General features: G+C 47.8%; 1 protein-coding gene across 5 annotated transcripts in view; it reads right to left on the reverse strand.

The window, feature by feature from the left end:
• Positions 1-318: 318 nt before the first annotated feature.
• Positions 319-20522, reverse strand: part of ZHX2 (zinc fingers and homeoboxes 2) — a 177510-nt gene continuing 157306 nt past the window's right edge. For 4 of the 5 annotated variants that reach the window (XM_070477056.1, XM_070477057.1, XM_070477058.1 and 1 more), the window contains 2 exons: positions 17128-19872; positions 319-1575 (listed from right to left, as the gene is read on the reverse strand). In XM_070477056.1, the coding sequence (XP_070333157.1) occupies positions 17132-19648 (2517 nt within the window). In that variant the 5' untranslated portion in view covers positions 19649-19872 and the 3' untranslated portion in view covers positions 319-1575; positions 17128-17131. Of the gene's footprint in view, positions 1576-11095; positions 14560-17127; positions 19873-20522 lie in introns of those variants that run through there. The other variant, XM_070477059.1, reaches the window with a different exon arrangement.

Consider the following 20522-nt stretch of genomic DNA (forward strand, 5'->3'; position numbering starts at 1 on the left):
GGGTCTCAGCCACTGGACCACAAGGAAAGTCCCCTCTGCAGTATTTTATGAATCTATTTATGAAGACCCAGGAGAAGTGTGGGCCTATCACTTCTCTGTGTCAGAGATGTGCTGACGATTCCCATACTGACACCGACCCCTGGTTTTTCTAGTCCCCCCTGCGCTGAAAACCCTGCGATGACCTCACTTGAGGCAGGATGAACGATGAGGAATGTGGCCATAATGGATTTGAATCGGGGGTGGGGTGGGTGAGCTGGAACTCTTGTGCTGTGCCCTGGGAAACAGACAGCAGTGAAGAACCAGGAACAGAGGAAAAGGTTATAAAAATGTTTAGTCTTTGCTTTATTGAGTTACAACAAATGAGCAACAAGTTAGAAAAATTGTTTTTTTTCTTTTTTAAACTCCCTAACATTTTATTTGTGCAGTGTACTCAAATAGGGGGCAGTGGGATGGGGGGAGGGGACTGCAAACACAATTTATATTGCAACATTTACACCAGATGTGTCTCTTGGTTTTTCTTCTTTAGAAGTTAGGACTAACTGAGAAAAAAAAGTGCACTCATGAATCTAAAATTGGCCCAAAACAAACACACAAAACAAAACAAACAAAAAATCAATTCGTGGTGAAGCTTCAAGCTGAAATCTTGTCCAATACCACACTGAGAAAAGGCAGTTAGGAACAGAAATGAAAATCAAAGCTGTTCATCTTTGTACTATCTAGATAGCACAATCTCTTTTTGTTTTACTTTCACAAAATTAATGATAACGCTAATGCACTTGTGAGCCCTTTCTGCTGGTTTCTAAAAAGGGGCTCAGAGGGTAGCCACCTGCCACCCAGTTCTCCTGGCCCAAGGGTTGACCTCAGAGGCCAGGCCATCAGAAAAAACCAGACTGGCCTGGGGGCAGTTCAGAAAGCCTTGTGCGTGGCTAAACAGGGACCCCCAAGGGCAGCTGGGGAAGAACTATAGAAATGGATTTGATTTGGAAGATCTGTCGTCCGTAAACCCCTCTCCAAGCTCAGACAGAGGCCTGAATCCCAGCCCTTTTCCCCGGAAGAAATCTTGCAAATTGCAAACTATCTTTAAAAACGAACTCGCCCTACCTAAAATCCAGTAGATATAATGGCACTAATGCTACACCCCCCCCTCCCCAAAATTAATAAAAATAAAAAAAGAAAGGAAAAAAAGAGAAAAGCACATGTGATCAGCCCTCCCTCCTGGAAAAAAGACCTTACAATGGTAGAGCTGGAAAAGGAAGTTGCCCTCAGTTAAAAAGGTAACAAAATTCCCATGTTGTACAAATTGGTTCCAGTATAGCAAGAGGTGGGGGCCTGGGCGCAGGAGCCAACTATTTACAAGGACCCGTGGAAAACGCAGTAGTAGGACTTTGGCACTCGGAGCAGTTCCCACCGGGCCTCGGGGAGGTGCGTGTGCGCAGAGGCAGCGGCAGGCACACGCAGCAGTCGTTCCACTTGGAGTCTCAGGCCGGGGCGGCCCTCAGCTGGGGAGGGAAGTTCTCTTCTTTCTTTGAAGACAGATTATTCCCTGCATCAGCACGGCAGTTCTGATGGACTTCCCTAGAAGGACGACATGAGACCAGAGAGACAAGATGTCAGGGAGATGACTGTCATTCCCTGCATGCAAGGCATCGGGGTTGGGGTGGGGGAGGTGGCCTCTCCCTGGCTGGTCTGGGGAGACACTTCCCAAGCCATCCTGGGGTCGGAGGATGGACAGATGCCCTTCACATGTGGGGCCTGTTTTAAAGAAATGAGTGTGTGTCCTGAGCATGGTCTGACATTATGGGAAGCGCCTTCAGAATAAGGCCTTTGAAAACAGGATGACTCTCTGGGCAAGTGAAGGAGGTGATTCATTTCATCATGACAAGACCCTTTTCTTGTTCCTGGATAGGCAGCCAGTCACCATGGTTCCTCAAAGATGCCAGAATCAGACAAGTCTGGATTTTGGTCCTGACTTTTCTGTATGGAGAAGGAAATGACAACCCACCCCAGTATTCTTGCCTGGAGAATTCCATGGACAGAGCAGCCCAGCGGGCCCTAGTCCATGGGGTCACAAAGAGTTGGACACGACTGAGTGACCAACACTTCTCTATATAATTGCCATGGGGCGTACACATGTCACAATCTCTCTAGGGCTTAGTTTTGCTCCTGTAAAAACAGGGATGGTAATAGCATCCACCTGTAGTTGTGATGAGAGGCTGATATATGAAATAGTATTTAAAATAGTGTCTGGCATGTGGTATTATATGTGTTTGTGTTGTATTTGTTAGATGAAACCTTTTCCAAATACGATAGTCTATATAACGGTAATACATAAGATGAGAAATTTTAAGTGTCTTTTTATCTCTCTGTTTTTATGTTTAAAATTTTATTATTTTTTAAATTGGAATATTGCTTGACAATGCTGTGTTAGTTTCTGTTGTACAAAGCTGATCCACTTCGTTGTACAGTAAAGCAATTATACTCCAGTTAAAAAATAAAAAGAGAAAAAAATGTATTAATGTTTCTATCAACCCTCAGAGGTGTAGATATAATTATTATTCCTATTTTACAGGTAAGGAAACTGAGCACAGAGAAGCTAAAAAACTTGCCCAAGATCACCCAGCTAGAAAGTGGAAGAACCCAAATTCCAGCTCAGGCAATTTCCAGAGCCCGTTCTCTTAATAGTGTTCATTAAGAATCAACATGGAGAAGTGTTTAATTCTTACAGACTTTGAAGTAATGAAAATAGTCCAAGGACCTTCTTATGGGTTGAATTGTCCCTTCTTTATCCCCAAAGATGTGTTGACATCCTAACCCTTAATACCTCAGAATGTAACCCTATTTGAGGACTTCCCTGGTGGTCCAGTGGTTAAGAATCCGCTTTCCAATGCAGGAGATGAGGGTTCGATCCCGGATCAGGGAACTAAGATTCCATAATTGCCCCTTAGCTGTGGGGCAACTAAGCCCATGCGCCAGAAGTACTGAGCCTACACGCACCAGAGCCTGCGCACCACAACTGATGTAGTTGTGAAGACCTGATACAGCCAAATAAATAAATAAATAAATACATATAAAAAGAATGTAACCCTACGGAGAGTCCTTTATGGAGGTGATCACCATTACCATGAGGTCTATAGGGAGGGGCCTGATCCCACAGGATTGGTGTCCTAATGAAAAGGGAAATTCTGGACACAGACACACACACAAGGAGAACATCACGGGAAGATGAAGGCAGAAACCGGGGTGATACATCTAGAAGCCAAGGAATACCAAGGATTGCCAGCAACCCGCCAGAAGCTAGGAGAGAGGTGAAGAACACATGCTCCCTCACAGCCCTTAGAAGGAGGCAACTCTGCCAGCACCAGCCTTCTAGTCTGCAGACTGTGGGAGAATCAGTTCCTGTTGTGTAAGCCACCCAGTCTGTGGTGCTGGATGGCAGCCTTGGCAAACCAAGGCAGAGCTCCATCTCCACTGTGGGCTCCGGGGAGCCAGGGATCCTGAGCCAGGAATCCGAGGGCGGGCTGGGGGCCGTGAAGTACGCAGTCAGTGTTCCATGAGAGGCTGGAAGGCGGTCCTGAAGCCACTGGCTTTTTCATTGCCCCGTTCCTGGTAAGGCCGTGTCGCAGCTTGTTATTGTGAGGTCATTTCTCTGGCTGAGAAGGCCCTGAGAAGCCTTTTTTTTTTTTTTTTTAAAGCAGGGGACCACAGAGAAGGCAATGGCACCCCACTCCAGTACTCTTGCCTGGAAAATCCCATGGATGGAGGAGCCTGGTAGGCTGCAGTCCATGGGGTCGCTAAGAGTCGGACACGACTGAGCGACTTCACTTTCACACATTGGAGAAGGAAATGGCAACCCACTCCAGTGTTCTTGCCTGGAGAATCCCAGGGATGGGGGAGCCTGGTGGGCTGCGGTCTATGGGGTCGCACAGAGTCGGACACGACTGAAGTGACTTAGCAGCAGCAGCAGCAGCATGCAGGGGACCAAGAGCAAGAAGACCAGACTTCTCAGCCAAAGGCATCAGCAGATCATCTATAGTATGTCGTTCCTAATGTCTGGATGTCAAAGGTACCCACATTTCGTCAGTACTCCTGACAGTAAGACTGAATACTGCAGTTAAGAAACCAACTTGTAACGGGAAGGCAGAGGGGAGGAAGGAGCCGGGACACTACTCATATATAAAATATGGGAATTTGTTGTATGACTCAAGGAACTCAGACCAGGGTTCTGTAATAGCCTGAAGCGGGGGAGGTGGCAGGGAGGTTCAAGAGAGAGGGGACATACGTATACCTATGACTGATTCATGTTGATGTATGGCACAAAGCAATGCAATACTGTAAAGCAATTATCCTTCAATTAAAAAAAACAACTTGTAAAAGAAATTTTCTGTGAATGAAATCAGATTCCAGGGGTGTGCTTGGGATCTGGTACCACCCAAAAGGGATCCAGGAAAAGTCATCAAATTGTAAAAGCCACAGGGATCTTTACAGGTGATGCTGCCAACATCACTTCTTTCACAAGGGAAAAAAAAGGAAGCTTGGGGAGGAAAAGTGATTTCCCCAGGTCACATGACTGCTCAGCAGCAGAGTCAAAAGTAATAACAATCATGGTTGCGACAACAGTGAGAGTAGCTTAAATGTATCTCATGCTTATTATGAGCCAGGCCTGATACTAAGTGCCAACAGGGGTCATTTCATTTACTCCTTATGGTAACCTGGTAACTTCGGAGGTAGGCCTGCTCTGTGGTGAAGAGATGGGGTTTAGTGAGATCAAATGACGTCAGGCAAGTGGTAAGTGGTGGAACCTGCATTCCGCTGGGGCCAGTCCAACTTTAACTGCCTCTCCCAACACCTGAGCTGGGTCTGGCCTCCTTGCCTTGTGTATAGATGCTGCCTGCAGGGAGCCACGAGGTGACAGGAAAGTGCAGGTCTGCTATGAGACACGGGCTGGGATGCATACCTGTGGCTGATTCATGCTGATGTTTGGCAGAAAACCACAAGACTCTGTAAAGCAATTATCCTTCAGTTAAAAAAAAAAAAAATAGACAGGGGCTGGTGGTCCCAGGCACCCAGAGAGGACCACAGGCCTACTGCTGTTACCATAGAGATACACACACCCAGGACAGGTACCTGGGCCACAGCCAGCTGCCTGCTGGGCTCCACAAAGAACAGTTTTCCCCCAGCAAACGGGGTCTTTTACTGCCTTTGGAAAGGAGGCTGCTCCTGGCTGAAAGTCCATCTGAACAACTCTTGAGACTCCAGGAGGGACCTCCCTGGTGGTCCAGTGGTTAAGACTCTGCCTTCCGATGCAGGAGACTCAGGTTCGATCCCTGGTCAGGCAACTAAGCCCACGCGCCGCAAGGAAGACCCAAACACAGTCAAGGTAAGAATAAATAAATAAATAAATAAATAAAGACTCCAGGAAGCAAGGCCCAAGGTGGGTAAAGAGTGATTGTTTGCACTCCCCACCAGGCGGAAGAACGCCAGCTCTGCACAGGACTGTGGGCACCCACGGTGGAGCAGAGTGGAAAGAACCGTGGAGCCAGAGAAAACTGGGTCCAGGGCCAGCCGTTTCTGAGCTGTGTGCTGAGATCAGTTACTTAGCCTCCCGGGGCCTCATTTCCACAATTCACAACCAGGCAGCTGCTGGGAGGGTAACAGTTGAGGTATGCAAAACATACGGGTGCTCCAGAAATATTGTTCTGTTTCATTTTCCCTTGAGGGAAGCCAGGTGCAGAACTACGGCCTTAGAGGTACATGAACTCACCTGTGTGTGAGACTACACACATCTTGTCTCGCATACAGAAAGCTGAACCTTGTCTCTAAGTGACTGGTAAAAAGTTGCCTTTCATTTTTAAATTTTTTAACTGGAGGAAAATTGCTTTACTGTGTCATGTTGGTAAAAATTTGCCTTTTAGATAAACCTCAAAATTAAGGTGGTTCTCCATCTGGCATGTTTTAAAAAGAATGGAAGTAGAGTTGATTTACAATATTCTGTTAGTTTCAAGTATATAGCAAAGTGATCATATATATATATATATATATATATACACACACACACTATTTTCCAGATTATTTTCCATTATTATTATAAGATATTGATTAGAGTTCCCTGCGCTATACAGTGTATCTTCACTTCTTATCTATTTTATATATAGCAGTGTGTATCTGTTAATACCATACTTCTAATTTATCCATCCCCTCTCTTTTCCCTTTGGTAACTATGAGCTTATTTTCTGTGTCTGTGATGTGTTTCTGTTTTTTATATAGATTAATTTGTGTTATTTTTTAGATTTAACATATAAGTGATATCATGTAATATTTGTCTTTCTCTGACTTCACTAATATTCTTTAGGTTCATCCATGTTGTTGCAAATGGCAATATTTCATTCTTTTTTATGGCTGAGTTATATACATATATACATATGCCACATTTTCTTAAGCCAGTTGTCTGTTGCTGGGCACTTGTGGTGTTTACACGTCTTAGCTATTGCAAATAGTGCTTCTGTGAATGTTGGGGGTGCACGTATCTTTTAGTGTTTTCATCTTTTCCAGAGTGGGACTGCTGGATCGTATGGTAGTTCTATTTTTAGATTTTTAAGGAATATTTTTATTGTTTTCCATAGTATTTACATACCAATTTACATTCCTACCAACAGTGTTGGAGGGTTGTCTTTTCTCCACATTCTCTCCAGTATTTATTATTTGTAGACTTCCTCATGATAGCCATTCTGACAGGTATGTTACCTCACTGTAGTTTTGATTTGCATTTCTCTAATATAATTGGCATATTGAGCATCTTTTCATGTGCCTGTTGGCCATTTCTGACTTTTTTAGAGGCATGTCTCTTTAGGTCTTCCGCCCATTTTTTGATGGGGTTGTTTTCTTGATATTGAGCTGTATGAGCTGCTTGTATATTTTGGATATCAACCCCTTGTTGGTTGCACAATCAGCAATTTTTTTTTTCCTCATTCAGGAGGTTCCCTTTTTGTTTTGTTGATAGCTTCCTTTGCTGTGCAAGAGCTTTTAAGTTTGATTAGGTTCCATTTATTTATTTTTGGTTTTATGTCTTTGCCTTGGGAAACTAAGAAAATATTGCTTTGATTTATGTTTGAGAATATTTTGCCCCTACTCCCCTTTATGAGTTCTATAGTGTCATATCTTACACTTAGATTTCTAAACCATTTGAGTGTATTTTTGTGTATGATGTGAGGGTGTGTTCTAACTTTACTGATTTACAGGCAGTTGTCCAGCTTTCACACCACCACTTGCCAAACAAACGGTCTTTTCTCCATTGCCTAGTTTTGCCTCCTTTGTCAAAGATGAATTGAGTATAGGTGTGTGAGTTTATCTCTGGGTTATTCTGTGCCATTGATCTGTGTGTCTATTTTTGTGTCAATGCCATGCTGCTTTGATTATTTAAGCTTTGTATCAACAGTATAGTCTGAAGTCTGGGAGGGTTATGCCTTCAGCTTTGTTTTTTTGACCCCCCTATGCTGAAGTTGAGACTCCAATACTTTGGCCACCTGATGCAAAGAACTGACTCATTAGAAAAGACACTGATGCTGGACAAGATGGAAGGCAGGAGGAGAAGAGGACGACAGAGGATGAGATGGTTGGATGGCATCACTGATTCGATGGACAGGAGTTTGAGCAGGCTCTGGGAGTTGGTGAGGGACAGGGAAGCCTTGCATTCTGCAGTCCGTGGGGTTACAAAGAGTCGGATATGACTGAGCGACTGAACTGAACTGAGGGTTGCTTTGGCCATTCTGAGTCTTTTGTGGTTCTGTATAACTTTTAGAATTATATGTTCTAGTTCTGTGAAAAATGTCATATGAGTATTTTGATAGGGATCACATTAAATCCATAGATTGCTTTGGGTAGTGTGGTCATTTTAACAATATTCTTCCAATCCAGGAGCATGGGATGTTGTTCTATTTCTTTGAATCATTTTTCATTTCTTTTATGACAATGTGTTTTTCCCTGTCTTATGGGTATGAACATGTATAATCCTCCAACTATGTATTAATAAAGAAAAATAAATGCTGAACAAGACCATTAAAAAAGCCACAAAAACCAGATTGCAAGGCCAAAGGGTGACCTGGAGAAGGGGAGACAAAGTCACTGTTTTTTGGTTTTTGCAGTATTCCCAGATGTCTGTGGATGGCTCCAGACCCAGCCGGCACTCTTGGAACTGCTGGGCTTCAGTTCTCGTTTGACCTCTCCCAGGGTGTTTTGTGGTGGGCAGGAGCTGGGCTGTGGGAGCTGGCAGCACTCTCAGAGCGAGGCTGGGAAGATCCTGGACACAGAGGGCACACAGCCCAGTCCTGTGGCCTTGCCCCTTGGGCAGCGCCACTGTCCCAGCAGCTGGCCGCTTCCCCAGAAGACCCTGCTCCCAGACATGCTCAGTTCACCTTGTTAAGTGTTCCCTTGCCGGGGCCTGCGCGGCACAGCTGTCATCACGATGTCTTCAAACTGCCTGCTTAATCGTACGTCCACAGTGTTCACTGCTATCCCCTGCCCACCCCCATCCCTCCCACCACTGCGTCTGGCTCACAGAGGATACTCAAATGTTTGTTAATGAATGAAACACGGGAAGACAGCACAGTGCTGCTTAAACAAGATCAGTGACAAAGTTCACATTTCATTTTTTGTTCATTTTTTAAAGAGTGGGCAGGAGGAGAATGGGGCGGCAGAGGATGAGATGGTTGGATGGCATCACCAACTTAATGGACGTGAGTTTGAACAAACTCTGGGAGGACAGTGAAGGACAGGGAAGCCTGGCGTGCTGCAGCCCACGGGGCTGCAAAGAGTTGGACACCACTTAGTGACTGAACAACAACAGTGATCTTTACTTACGTGGCCTCTTGCTAAGCCCCTGGGCTACTACCTGGAGCCTTATCACTTGGTCAGGGACACTCATTCCTGCAGAGAACCAATGGCCCAATGGGTCACTGAGTCCCAGGGCACCAGATCGCAGCTGTGGGGGAAACTGCAAAGTCACTGGGCCCCTTTCCTCGTGGCCACTCTTCAAACATTTCCACTGAGTGGATGTCGCACTTCTCCCTGAACACTGCCTAGGATGGGGGACCCACTGCCTCCTACAGCTGTCCCTTTCTATCTTGGGGACACCTTGGAATGTTAAAAGCACTATCTAATTCTTTAGCAAAATTTGTTTCCTTATTACTCTGCCTTTGGGGAAGCATAAGACAATTAGAATTCTTTTCCCCTGTGCCAGCTTTCTGTTCCTATTTCTCCTTAATTTTCCCTGTAGGGATTTCCCCTGGGCCCTCTGGACTTGAGAGAGAACACCACAGTCCCTGAGACAGAAACACAAGCAGTGTGACTGTGATTCGTTAGCTCAGTAATATTTCTGAGTCCAGCTTTCTTTTGCTGGGAGGGGGCATGGGTGACAAGGAAAAAGAATAAGTCATTTCCCAGTGGATGTGGAAAATTTCACACTATCCCAAACTGACCCTACATTCGGCCTTGGTCAACTCTGGACGTCTGGCTAAGGCTCTTTCTCTGAAGCAGTTTAGGGACCTCCTGGGGACCTTGCAGAGACTTGTACGCCAGGTGGGTCTCCTTGCTTGTGGAGATGTTCAAAGGCAGAAGGAATCAGGGGCCACTGGGTCTTCCTGCTCCTTTTCCATCAGTGGATATTATCCTGTGGAACTCAAAGAATCTGAGCAAGTGGAATTATATTTTACTTGTGCATTAATTTTTTGTGTGTGGCTGCACTGGGTCTTTTTGTTGAAGCACAAGGGGGCTCCTCTCGTTGTGGCATGTGGGCTTAGCTGCTCTGCACTATGTGGGATCTTAGTTCCCTGACCAGGGATTGAACCTGAGTCCCCTACACTGGACAGTGAATTCTTAACCACTGGACCACCAGGGAAATTCCTTGGAATCCTATTTTAAACTCACCAGGCAGACTCTCGACACAGTTACAAGTTTGGGTTTGAATTCTGGCTCCACTGTTTTCTAGCTCAGTGACCTTGGGCCAGTTACTCTTCTGTGGCTCATTCTCATCAGACAATGAAAATAATGTCTTTGGAGAGTTGTTAACACACGTGAAGTGCTTGAGCAGTGCCTGGCATAGTAAGTGCTCAGCAAATGTCACCCCTTGTTGCTTCTGCCCCCTGTCCCCACCTTGAGATGCAGGTGCAATGAACACAAATCATGAGCTTGTCCTAGTGTGGCCCCAACTGAAACAGTCAATTTGGAAAGGCAAGACGGCCAAGTTCTCCACATGCAGAAGATTGTGCAATTTCTGAGTTGCGTCCATTGAGCAGGTGCTGATGCCAAGGCCAGCCCCTATTTTTGGGCTTTCATTTATATTATCTCACTTGGTCACATCAACAGACAAGGCTACTGGTAAGTGCTATGGACTGAACTGTGTCCTACCCCAAATTCTATGCTGAACTCTAATCCCCAGTGTGACAGTATCTGGAGATACGGGGCCTTTAAGGAGGTGTGTGCGTGCTGTGCTAAGTCACTTCAGTTGTGTCCAACTCTTTGCGACCCTCTGGACTGTGGCCCGCCAGGCTCCCCTGTCCATGGGATTCTCCAGGCAAGAATACTGCAGTGGGTTGCCATTTCCTCCTCCAGGGGATCTTCCCGGGGATTGAACCCCTGTCTCTTACATCTCCGACATTGGCAGGTAATGAAGGTTAAACAACTCATAATGGTGGAGCCCCACTCCAACAGGACAGGTATCCTTATAAGGTAAGCAAGAGACAGCGGGAGGGTAGCTGCACAAAGGAAAGGCATGTGAGGACAAAGCAGGTGGCCGTCTGCAAGCCAAGGAGGGTGGTCACGTCAGGAACTAACCTTGCCGGCACCTTGATTTGAACTTTTAGCCTCCAGAACTGTGAGAAAATAGATTTCTGTTCTTTAAGCTGCTCAGTCCATGCTCTGCTATTTTGGCAGCCCTAGTTGACTAATACAGTGAGTATTAAGGCTGTAGAAACTTTAACCAGAAAAAGGAATAAAATGTATAGGCATGTGGGTATTCTAGAATTTTCTACCATCCATCTTCCATCTGCCACCAGGGAAGAAAGTTCTCAACATCCAGACATCTGCAAGATGACTTTCCTTCTACTTTTTTTCGAAAAAGATTTACTTATTTTATTTTTTTATGACTGCACTGGGTCTTCACTGCTGCATGCGGGCCTTCTGCAGTTGTGGTGAGTGGGGGCTACTCTCCACTTGTGGTGCTCAGGCTTCTTATTGTGGTGGCTTCTCTTGTTGCAAAGCATGGGCTCTAGGGCCGCCGGCTTCAGTAGTTGTGGCTCGTGGGCTCTAGAGCACAGGCTCAATAGGTTTGGTACATGCGCCTAGTTGCTCCGCAGCATGTGGGATCTTTCCAGACCAGGGATTGAACCTGTGTCCGCTGCATTGGCCGGTGGATTCTTTACCACTGAGCCAGTGGTAAAGGGAAGCCCGATGACTTTCCTTTTGCTCCTTCCTTAAGCATTTCAGAGGGTCTCAAACTTTGTCTACTGGTTATACAAGCAGAATCACATATAGTCTTTATCGGTAAGTGAGAGGAGTTTCAAGGGAAAATTTGATGATTTGTGAATCCACCTAGCATTCCATTTTTTATCTCCTGTGCTTCTTTGAAGTGTGAACTCAGGCAAGTCACAGCCACAGTAGCCACCTTTCAGGTTCCCTGATGCACCAAGTTCCCTCCTGTCTCAGGGAGTATGTTGTCTTTGAGTATGTTGTCTCTTCTGCCTGGACTACTTCTCCGCTCTGCCCAGCCAACTCCTACTTAACCTTTTGGATTTCAATTCATCCACTTCCTGTTCAGAGAAAACTTGCCCAACCCCTTAAATCAGGTCAAAGTGCTCTACAGTCTCACAGTTCCATGCACCTTTCCTTCAGAAAATCTTGTCACCTGGCAGCGTTTCCTTTTTGTCTGATGGAAGATGATTTGATCAAAGACTATGGGCTCCGGGGCTTCCCAGGTGGCACTAGTGGTAAAGAATCTGTCTGCCAATGCAGAAGTTGTAAGAGACGTGGGTTCGATCCCTGGGTCAGGAGGATTCTCTGGAGGAAGGCACGGCAACCCACTCCAGTATTCTTGCCTGGAGAATGCCATGGACAGAGGAGTCCAGCTGGCTACAGCCCATGGGGTTGCAAAGAGCTGGACACAGCTGAAATGACTTAGCACACAGCATGTGGGCTCCATGAGAGCAGGGACACGCTGAGTGCCGCAGCCTTCTGGAGCCTGGCACCGCAGGCTTTCCACAAATTCTGATGGATGAATGGGCCAAGGCACTTATTGTGAGCGTCTCTGGGCTAGTTATTTCTCCTCCTTGGGGCCAGCATCCTTCCTCTGAAAAATGAGGGGCTTTGATTTCATTATGTTCTTAAGTTGCTACAAGCTGCCTAAAGTGCGGGGGAAATTCCTAGTGTGAGAAGCTCTGGAATTAGATAAAAGGAAGTGATAGCAGTTAACTCTCCATGAGGTACCAGGGTAGTGAGGCTAATGTACAGTCCCTGAGAGGCATCACCCAGTAAATAGCTAGTGATTGATTCTCCAATAGACCTTTCCCTCAAGCTGCTCACACACAGAAAGCAAACTGTCCCCAATTCCTCTCCCCTGACGGCTGTCATCTGATGGGACTAGTGAGTGATGGGAAAAAGAATGAGGAGAAGCAGAGGACTGAAATACCACACCCTGGGTAACTGAAAGCCAACTCTCTCTAGTAATTCTCAGGTTGGTTCAATAAACTACTGTAGAGCATCTGTTCTGAATCAGGTGCTGGGGGATTCAGGGATTAATTGGGAATGGTGCCTGCCTCAAGGATCTGGTAGAGGAGAGACGGGGAAATAGTTAACTACAACATTTTCACTTCTCCATCCATCCATTCACACATCTGTATTCAGATGGCTAATCTGAACAGATTATGGGGGTAAACATATCCTGGATCCTAAATTGTAGCTAGGCTCCAAGAATTGGCAGCCTTGAATATTTTAAGCAAGTTGAACTATGGAAAATAATTTTTTTCCTGACATTTTCACAGAATTTACCTCTTCCCCAAAGCCATCCCTAATTATCAGGAGATGCAAATTGGCAGAAATCAGGAGGCAGCAAAGCAGTGAATGAATAGTTGCATACTAGAGTTCAGTTCCGTATAGAATGAAGACCTGACCACAGCCTGTTGGTCTAGCCTGGGTGGTGATGGTGGTGCACTGTTGGCAAGGTGGTGGGCCATGGTGGTTGGGTCAGGCACTGAACTGACAGGTGAGGAGGGGCTTTACAGGCTCCACCAGTCACTAGCTGAGGAAACCAGGGCAAGCATTCCTGAGCCCTAGTTTGGCCTCCTGTAAAATGGGTTTCCATGGTGGCTCAGACACTAAAGAATCTGCCTGCAATGTGGGAGACCAGGGTTTGATCCCTGGGTTGGGAAGATCCCTGGAGAAGGGAATGGCTACCCACTCCAGTATTCATGCCTGAAGAATTCCAAGGATAGAGGAACTTGGTGGGCTACAGCCCGTGGGGTTGCAAAGAGTCAGACACAACTGAGTGAAATGGTCTTCCCAGGTGGTGCTAGTGGTAAAGAACCTGCCGGCCAATGCAGGGGATATAAGAGACATGGGTTCGATCCCTGGCTTGGGAAGATCCCCTGGAGAAGGAAATGGCAACCCACTCCAGTATTCTTGCCTGGAGAATCTCATGGACAGAAGAGCCTGGTGGGCTACAGTCCATAGGGTCACAAAGAGAGGGACATGACTGAAGCGATTTAGCATGGCAACAAATGAGGAAAGAGCCGTACCTGTGTCAGAGGGTTGTCAAGAAGTTTAAATAACTTAATAGATGTGCTGGCAAGAATGCTGAGCACATGGCCTATACAAATACAGAAATTCTTCATGGAAGTAGAGCTGGGCTACTCCATCTGGCCAAACATCAAGGCATACGTCTGACAATCTTTGGCTCAAGTATTTTGACTCATTTTTAGGAAAGGAGTTTCTTTTTTGGCTTCTTATGGGGACAGGTCTCTCAATGAATGGCTTGATAATGGATGGACCCAGAGACTGAATCAAGGTGATCCTGTTCACGGCTTGGGAAGGATCCCTTATCTTTGCATCTAATCTCAGGGCCAGGTGAGCCTGGACAGTCAGACACTGTTCTGAGCCTTGCCAAGCTTCAGCCTGAGGAACTGACTGGGGGCGGGGTGGTAGTGGGGGCGGGGGGGGGGGGGACACACTCACTCCCACAGAGGAAATCCCGTCCTAGAATCAGCTCTTAGCTGCTTACCCAAGTTTTTATTTTTTTTAATGAAATCAAAACCATGCATTATTTCTAGGATTATATGTGTGGCAATTGCACTCAACTGCAGGTTCCTGGATAAATATGTGTTTAAATAAAGACATCACTGAATATTTATGAATTTCAAGAGACCTCTGTGCTTGGTTCATAAAAGCTGTGAAGTAATTTTGGAGAGTTTTTTTTTCCCCCTTGAGGTTGAAAGCTTCCTCGAAGGGGTGTCTTGTCAGGAGAACTTTCAGGCACCAGCAGCAGCACAGATTGAGGCCCCTTCCTTAAAACGATGGCATCTGAAAAATATCAGGGGGCCCATTAGGGATATCAGGAGTCTTCAGGTGTTGAGTAGATCCTAGCATCTTGTTCAGGGATATTTTCTAGCACACTCTTGTGGCGTTTGCCATAAATAAAAAGAGGTTCCTGTGTATTCCTGTTTTTTCAGGGAGATGGCTAGTTCCTTCTGCGGCTCTGTCGCTCAGTCGTGTCCGACTCTTTGCGGCCCTGTGGACTGTAGTCCACCAGCCTCCTCTGTCCATGGGATTTCCCTGGCAAGAATACTGGAGTGGGTTGCCATTTCCTCCTGCAGGGGATCTTCCTGACTGAGGGATCAAACCCGCGTGTCTTTCGTCTCTGGCATTGGCAGGCAGATTCTTTACCAACTGTGCCACCTGGGAAGCCCTTCTCCTTATCTGTGCACTTGGCTAATTCCTTCCTAATCAGCTGAGTCAGCTGTCCCTTCCTCCAGGAAGCCTTCCCTGACCCCCAGCCTGGGTACCCCTTCTTATGCTCCCCCACAGCTGTGCACGTCTCCATCACACAATGGAACACCCTGGCGAGTAAAGGAAAGAGTAATTTCCTCTGTTGTTGGTTGGCTAAGCTCCAGGGGAATGAGAGCTCTGTCTTCTCCACCCTGTTCTCTCTAGTGCCTAGCACAGTTTTCCGCACACAGTAGGTGCTCAGAATGTATCTGTTAAGTTGAATGGAACCCAGTTGTCTACTGTGTGGTAGGAGGAAAAAGGCATCATGTAGACATGTTTATGCACCAGAAGAAATCTAGGGCAGAAGGCCGGGCAAACTAAGAGTATTCACACAGAGTCTGACTGGACAAAAAAAAATTGCTCCTTCATTTCAATATGGGAGATATGAGCTGGACTGGTGGGATCTTTTTTAATTTAAATTTATTACTTTATTATTATGTTTTAATTTGGCTGTGATGGGTCTCAGTTGCACCATGCAGGCTCTTAGTTGTGGCATGTGGGATCTAGTTCCCTGATCAGGGATTGAACCTGGGCCCCCTGCACTGGGAGCATGGAGTCTTAAATCACTTAAATCACCAGGGAAGTCCCAGCAGGGTCTTATAAGAAGCAAGAAAATGGCCAGAGGGAGAATGGGGAGGTGGCACCATGGATGATGCCCTTTAACCCCTTCCTATCACCAGCCCCTGTTCCTCACCCCCAACATATTACCACTTCCTCTGGAAAAGTTGGAGGAGAAAGACATGATGGCATTCTGTGCTTGGCTGCTCATTAAATTGCTCTTCTAATAGCTGATAGGACTGGCTAAAATAAGGTTTCCAGAGGACTTTACTTTCCAGGTGCCTCGTTTTCTGACTGGATAAATGAATTAATGAGTGACATGGCTGGCCAAAGTTGTCTGAGTTCATAAATAAAGAGGTACGGTAATCTCCAGGGCTCTCTTGGGGACCTTATCCATCATTCTGGAGGTTCTACCTTTCATTATGTTTAAAGATGACATGGGTGGGAACGGGGGGTGTCTGTTGTCTTTTAAGTAACCTCTGGAGACGTCAGCCCAGGCAGACTGTAAATCGTGCATCTCCATGCTGGTCCTAAGCTGCCCTTGGCATACCCTGACTTTGGCCAAGGTAGAACTTTCCCTCTTTATCCTCCCCGCTACTATTCCTCTCCACCACCCCCTCGCCCCTTTTCTAAACTTACCGCAGGCTCTGATTTGCACAGACCTCTGGTGAAGCGCACACACCAAGGGCTCGGTGGCACGTCCCATTACGTGGATGACATGGCCATTAGTAACCATGGTAACCTCCCTTCCCAGGCTTCTGTGGCTCCCAGACCTAATTTATACCAGTCTTGTCCAGATTTGAAGGGGTTCTGGGGACCCCATCAGCGCAGCAACAAGCAGGGTTACTTAATCAGACATACTCGGGGGCCCCTGCCTTTAGCTACCACAACACAAACACCAGTGGCTTTCAAAACCTTCCAGGTTAGAGAAAACAATCCCACGTTTTTATTCAGTAAACTTGGACACTTAACTGTTAAAAAAAAATCCAAAAGGAAGAGGAAAAGACATATCCTTTCATGTTGGTTTCTTATAGCAGAGAACACAAAACAGGCCTTGTGTTGTGTAACCTTGTTACCAGACTTTAGAATGGACAGACGCCCAAAGGCCACAGGCAGTGATGTTTCCGCCAACCAGCGTTCCTGTGTGTGCTAAGTCACTTCAGTTGTGTCTGACTCTGCACGACCCCATGGACTGCAGCCTGCCAGGCTCCTCTGTCCATGGGGATTCTCCAGGCAAGAATACTGGAGTGAGTTGCCATGCCCTCCTCCAGGGGATCTTCCTGACCTAGAGATCAAACCCACATCTCTTATGTCTCCTGCATTAGCAGGCAGGTTCTTCACCACTAGCACCACCTGGGCACCGCCTTGCAAATAAGGATGAAAATCTGCCAGCCCCTGTTTTTCTTCCTTTGTTTTAAAAGAGCTTGAAAGGCGAACACATCATCTGCGTCAACAGCCCTGTACCCGATAACTGTGCCGACACAGGCAATAGACAGAAAGAAGCCCAGCCTCCCTCCCTGGCTCCCCGGGAACAGGTGGCATTACCTGTCTAGGCCTGGCCGGCTTCCGCAGGGCCGCTGTCCGAGTCCGTGTCGGCCAGCTCCCCCGTGCCTTCTGCCGCCGTCTGACTCCAGCTGTCCGACCTGTCGGAGGCGGCATCCTCCTCTCCGACCGTCACCTCCACCCAATCCACGACGCCCGACTCCTCATTCTCATCACTGGCCTGGCCGTCCCGGCTGTTGCCTTCTGACCGGTCCGACGTGGCCTCCGAGGGCTTTGCCGGCAAACTGTCTTTCGTCTGCTCGCCACCTGCCTTCCCTCTGGGTCCTGGCTTCTCCAGGTCCTCGTCACAGAGCTTTTTGGGGTCCTTGTAGTACTGATGACCCCCCTCACTCCCGTTCTTCGGGTTCTCGGTGATGACGGTCTTGACCACTTTCCTCGATGAGGCGTCGTAGCCGTGATCGTCTGCCACGTGCTGCGGCTGGTACTGCTCTAGCCATTTCAAGGTTCCAGTTTTGAGCAAGCATCTGTTCTCCTTGAACCAGCGCACGATTTCAGTTCGCACCAGGCCGGTCTTGGCCGCCAGCTGGTCATACTCCTGCGGGGTCGGCCACTGGGTTCGGGCAAACGTGCTCCTCAGGAGATGAACCTGCTCTTGACTTTTTGTAATCGCTGGTGAGGGGCTGGGCAGAGAGCTCGCCAGCTGGGCACCGGAGAGCTGGTCAAGTCGGGACAGGGCACCGTTGGGGGCCGCTGCGTCTGGCCCTTTCTTGCCGGACCCCATGGAATCCAGGACGGCCTGCTCCATGCTGTCCCGAAGCTTGCGCCTCTCTGAGAACCAGGAGTCGATCTCTCTCCGGCTCAGCTTCGTCTCCACCCGCAGCCTGTCCAGTTCTGCTTGGGTCGGGAAAGAGCTTTTCAGAAAGCTGTCTTCCAGGATTTTCATCTGACCTTGGGTTTTCTCTTTGAACTTCTGTGGGGTGAAATCTGGGTACGCGTGGTACGTGCGGCCATGGCGGGAGGCGGCGAGGGCCAGCTGGTCTTTGGCGAGGGATTCGCTGGTGATGTGGACGATGCCCCGTTGACACCGGTACCGGTGGTCGCTGAACCACTTCTTGATCTCGCTCCTGGCGAGGCCAGTCACCTCGATGAGCCGGTAGACCTCAGCGTCGTCGGGGAACTGGCTCTGCAGGAAGCTCGCCTTCAGGTGCGCTATCTGCTCCTTGGTCTTCTTGCGATCGCTGGCTGGGGTCAGCGAGGGGTTGGCCGCCTTGGGTGGGGGCTCTGGCACTTGAGCGACGTGGGGGCGCTTGGGCTCTGGGGCAGCCTGGGGAGTCACTAGAGGTCTCTTCTGGCCGTGGTTGGTCACTCCAGCCACAGCAAGCGTGATGGGGGAGCAGGAGACAGTCGCTGGCCCGCTGGTCACCTGAGTCAGCACCAGGCTGGTCTGGCCAAGGATCTGGCATGGGAGAGCCGTCTGGAGGATGGGCTGTGACATCTTCGTGGGGGCCAACTGAGCAGGCAGCACAGTGATCGTCGGGGGGACAGACTGGATGGTGCCATTGAACATCTTCTTCCGGGCCTCCTCCACCTCCTCCGGGGACCAGCTGATGCCGTGCTTTAAGCGCTGGGTGGCAAACCAGATTCTGATGTGCTCCTCTGGGTGTTTGGAAGCTGCCGTCAGCCAGGACAGCTCTGCCTGGGTCGGGTAGGGGAACTTGTTGAAGGAGTTGATCATGGTGGCGTTGGTATCCAGGGCAGAATTATATTTGGTAGTGTTCAGCGGGACGGGGACCTTGGGGACAAGGTTGATATTTGGTGGGAGCTGGACAGAAGGCATGACGTGTCCTAGCGAGTCCTGAAGGAGCTCCACGCCCCCGAGTCTCGAGAGGATCTCAGCGGCATCTGTCACGAGGCGGGCGGTCCCTTCCACGTGGTTCTCGGGGGTGGCCTCCTCCGGCTTCTTGGGCACCTTCTTGGCATCGGCTTTCGGTTTCCCTGGCTTCATGATGGGGGTTTTACTCACTGAGATCCCGGGGTCACCATCCCCGCTTCCGGGGCCGCTGGTGGTGATGGACACGATGTGGTTGGTGGTGTCGATGGACTGCTCCAAGACGGTCTGATTATTGCGCTTGATGAGCTTCAGCTTGAAGTTGGTCTCCCCGGGATGGAACTTGGAGTTGTGGTCAGACAAGGAATCGTACTTTTTGGTTGTGAAGTTACATTCGGCACACACGTAGAGGGGGTTGAGGATCACGTTGGGGTGTTGCATGTCAACGTGCTCCGTGAACTCGTTCAGGTTCTGCGTGGAGTAGGGGCAGTATTTGCATTCGTAACCACCTTGGAGCTTTTTGGATTGGTTTTCCCCTGTAGATTTCACCTCTATCACTTCATTGTCTTTGGAAGAGTTTTCAGGTTCTGCTGCCCAAGTGTCCTTGGCTGATTCAGGCTGTGGCATGCCAATTCCTTTCTCTTTGGCCCTGTCTGCTTCCTCGGGCACATCTTGTTCTACCACTTGTGATGTCCGAACCATGCACGGGGTGGTGGATTTTCGTTTGCTTGCCATGTTGCCTGGCTGTGTGCAATGGCTTATTTGGGGGATGGGGGCGGCTGGGAAGGGGCAGTGAAATTTTTGGAACTACTCAGATAAAAGGTTTTTGGCTTTATTGCCCCCTCCAATGGCTTTGGCTTCCCTTGAACGCTGAAGTCTAGTGCTTGAGTTTCCCGAAATGCTTTCAGCACAGAAAACTTAACTGTTCCAACGGCAGAACGCAAGAGGCAGCATCTTACCTATGGGACAAAAACAAAGACAGTGTCAGTTTCCTCAAAAAGACAAAAGAAACTAGCGATACTTTCCAAGTTGCTCCTGTGACCCATCCCAACTGGCACCCAAAGCAAACACCCAGGTAAGCACAGATGGCGTGAGAGCAGGTGAACATAAAAATGAAGGATCACTTTCTTCTTCTCTTCCGTTCTCTGGGAAGGACAGTGGGAACAAGCCCAAAACAAACAAATGAGGATGCAGGGCACTCATTCATGTTTAGAGACCAAGGGATACAGAAAAGCAACAAGGGTGCTGTGATCTTATGAAGTGGTGGGAGTGGCGGAGGGAACTCTGCTGGTGAAGTGCTGGCTGGGTTCGCAAGTCACTTTTATGGATGGGATATCAGAAACAAGATGCTTATCTGGGGCTGGAAAGTGGCATGTATACAGGCATTAGAAAATGGATATGAATGTTTTTGTTTGTTATCATAAAAGGAATATCACTATAGAAAATGCATCAAAGTATAATAAAGAAAAACACCATCCCAGATATCACAGTTCCTTCATTTCCCTTGAACATTTCCCATTTTCACAAACATTGAGCAAAAGAATGATTAAAGCATGAAATTACATTTTAGGGATACACCACACATGATGCATTTGCCTTTGGACTTCTA

The sequence above is a fragment of the Odocoileus virginianus genome, chromosome 15 (assembly GCF_023699985.2).
Source record: "Odocoileus virginianus isolate 20LAN1187 ecotype Illinois chromosome 15, Ovbor_1.2, whole genome shotgun sequence".
Classification (NCBI taxonomy): domain Eukaryota; kingdom Metazoa; phylum Chordata; class Mammalia; order Artiodactyla; family Cervidae; genus Odocoileus; species Odocoileus virginianus.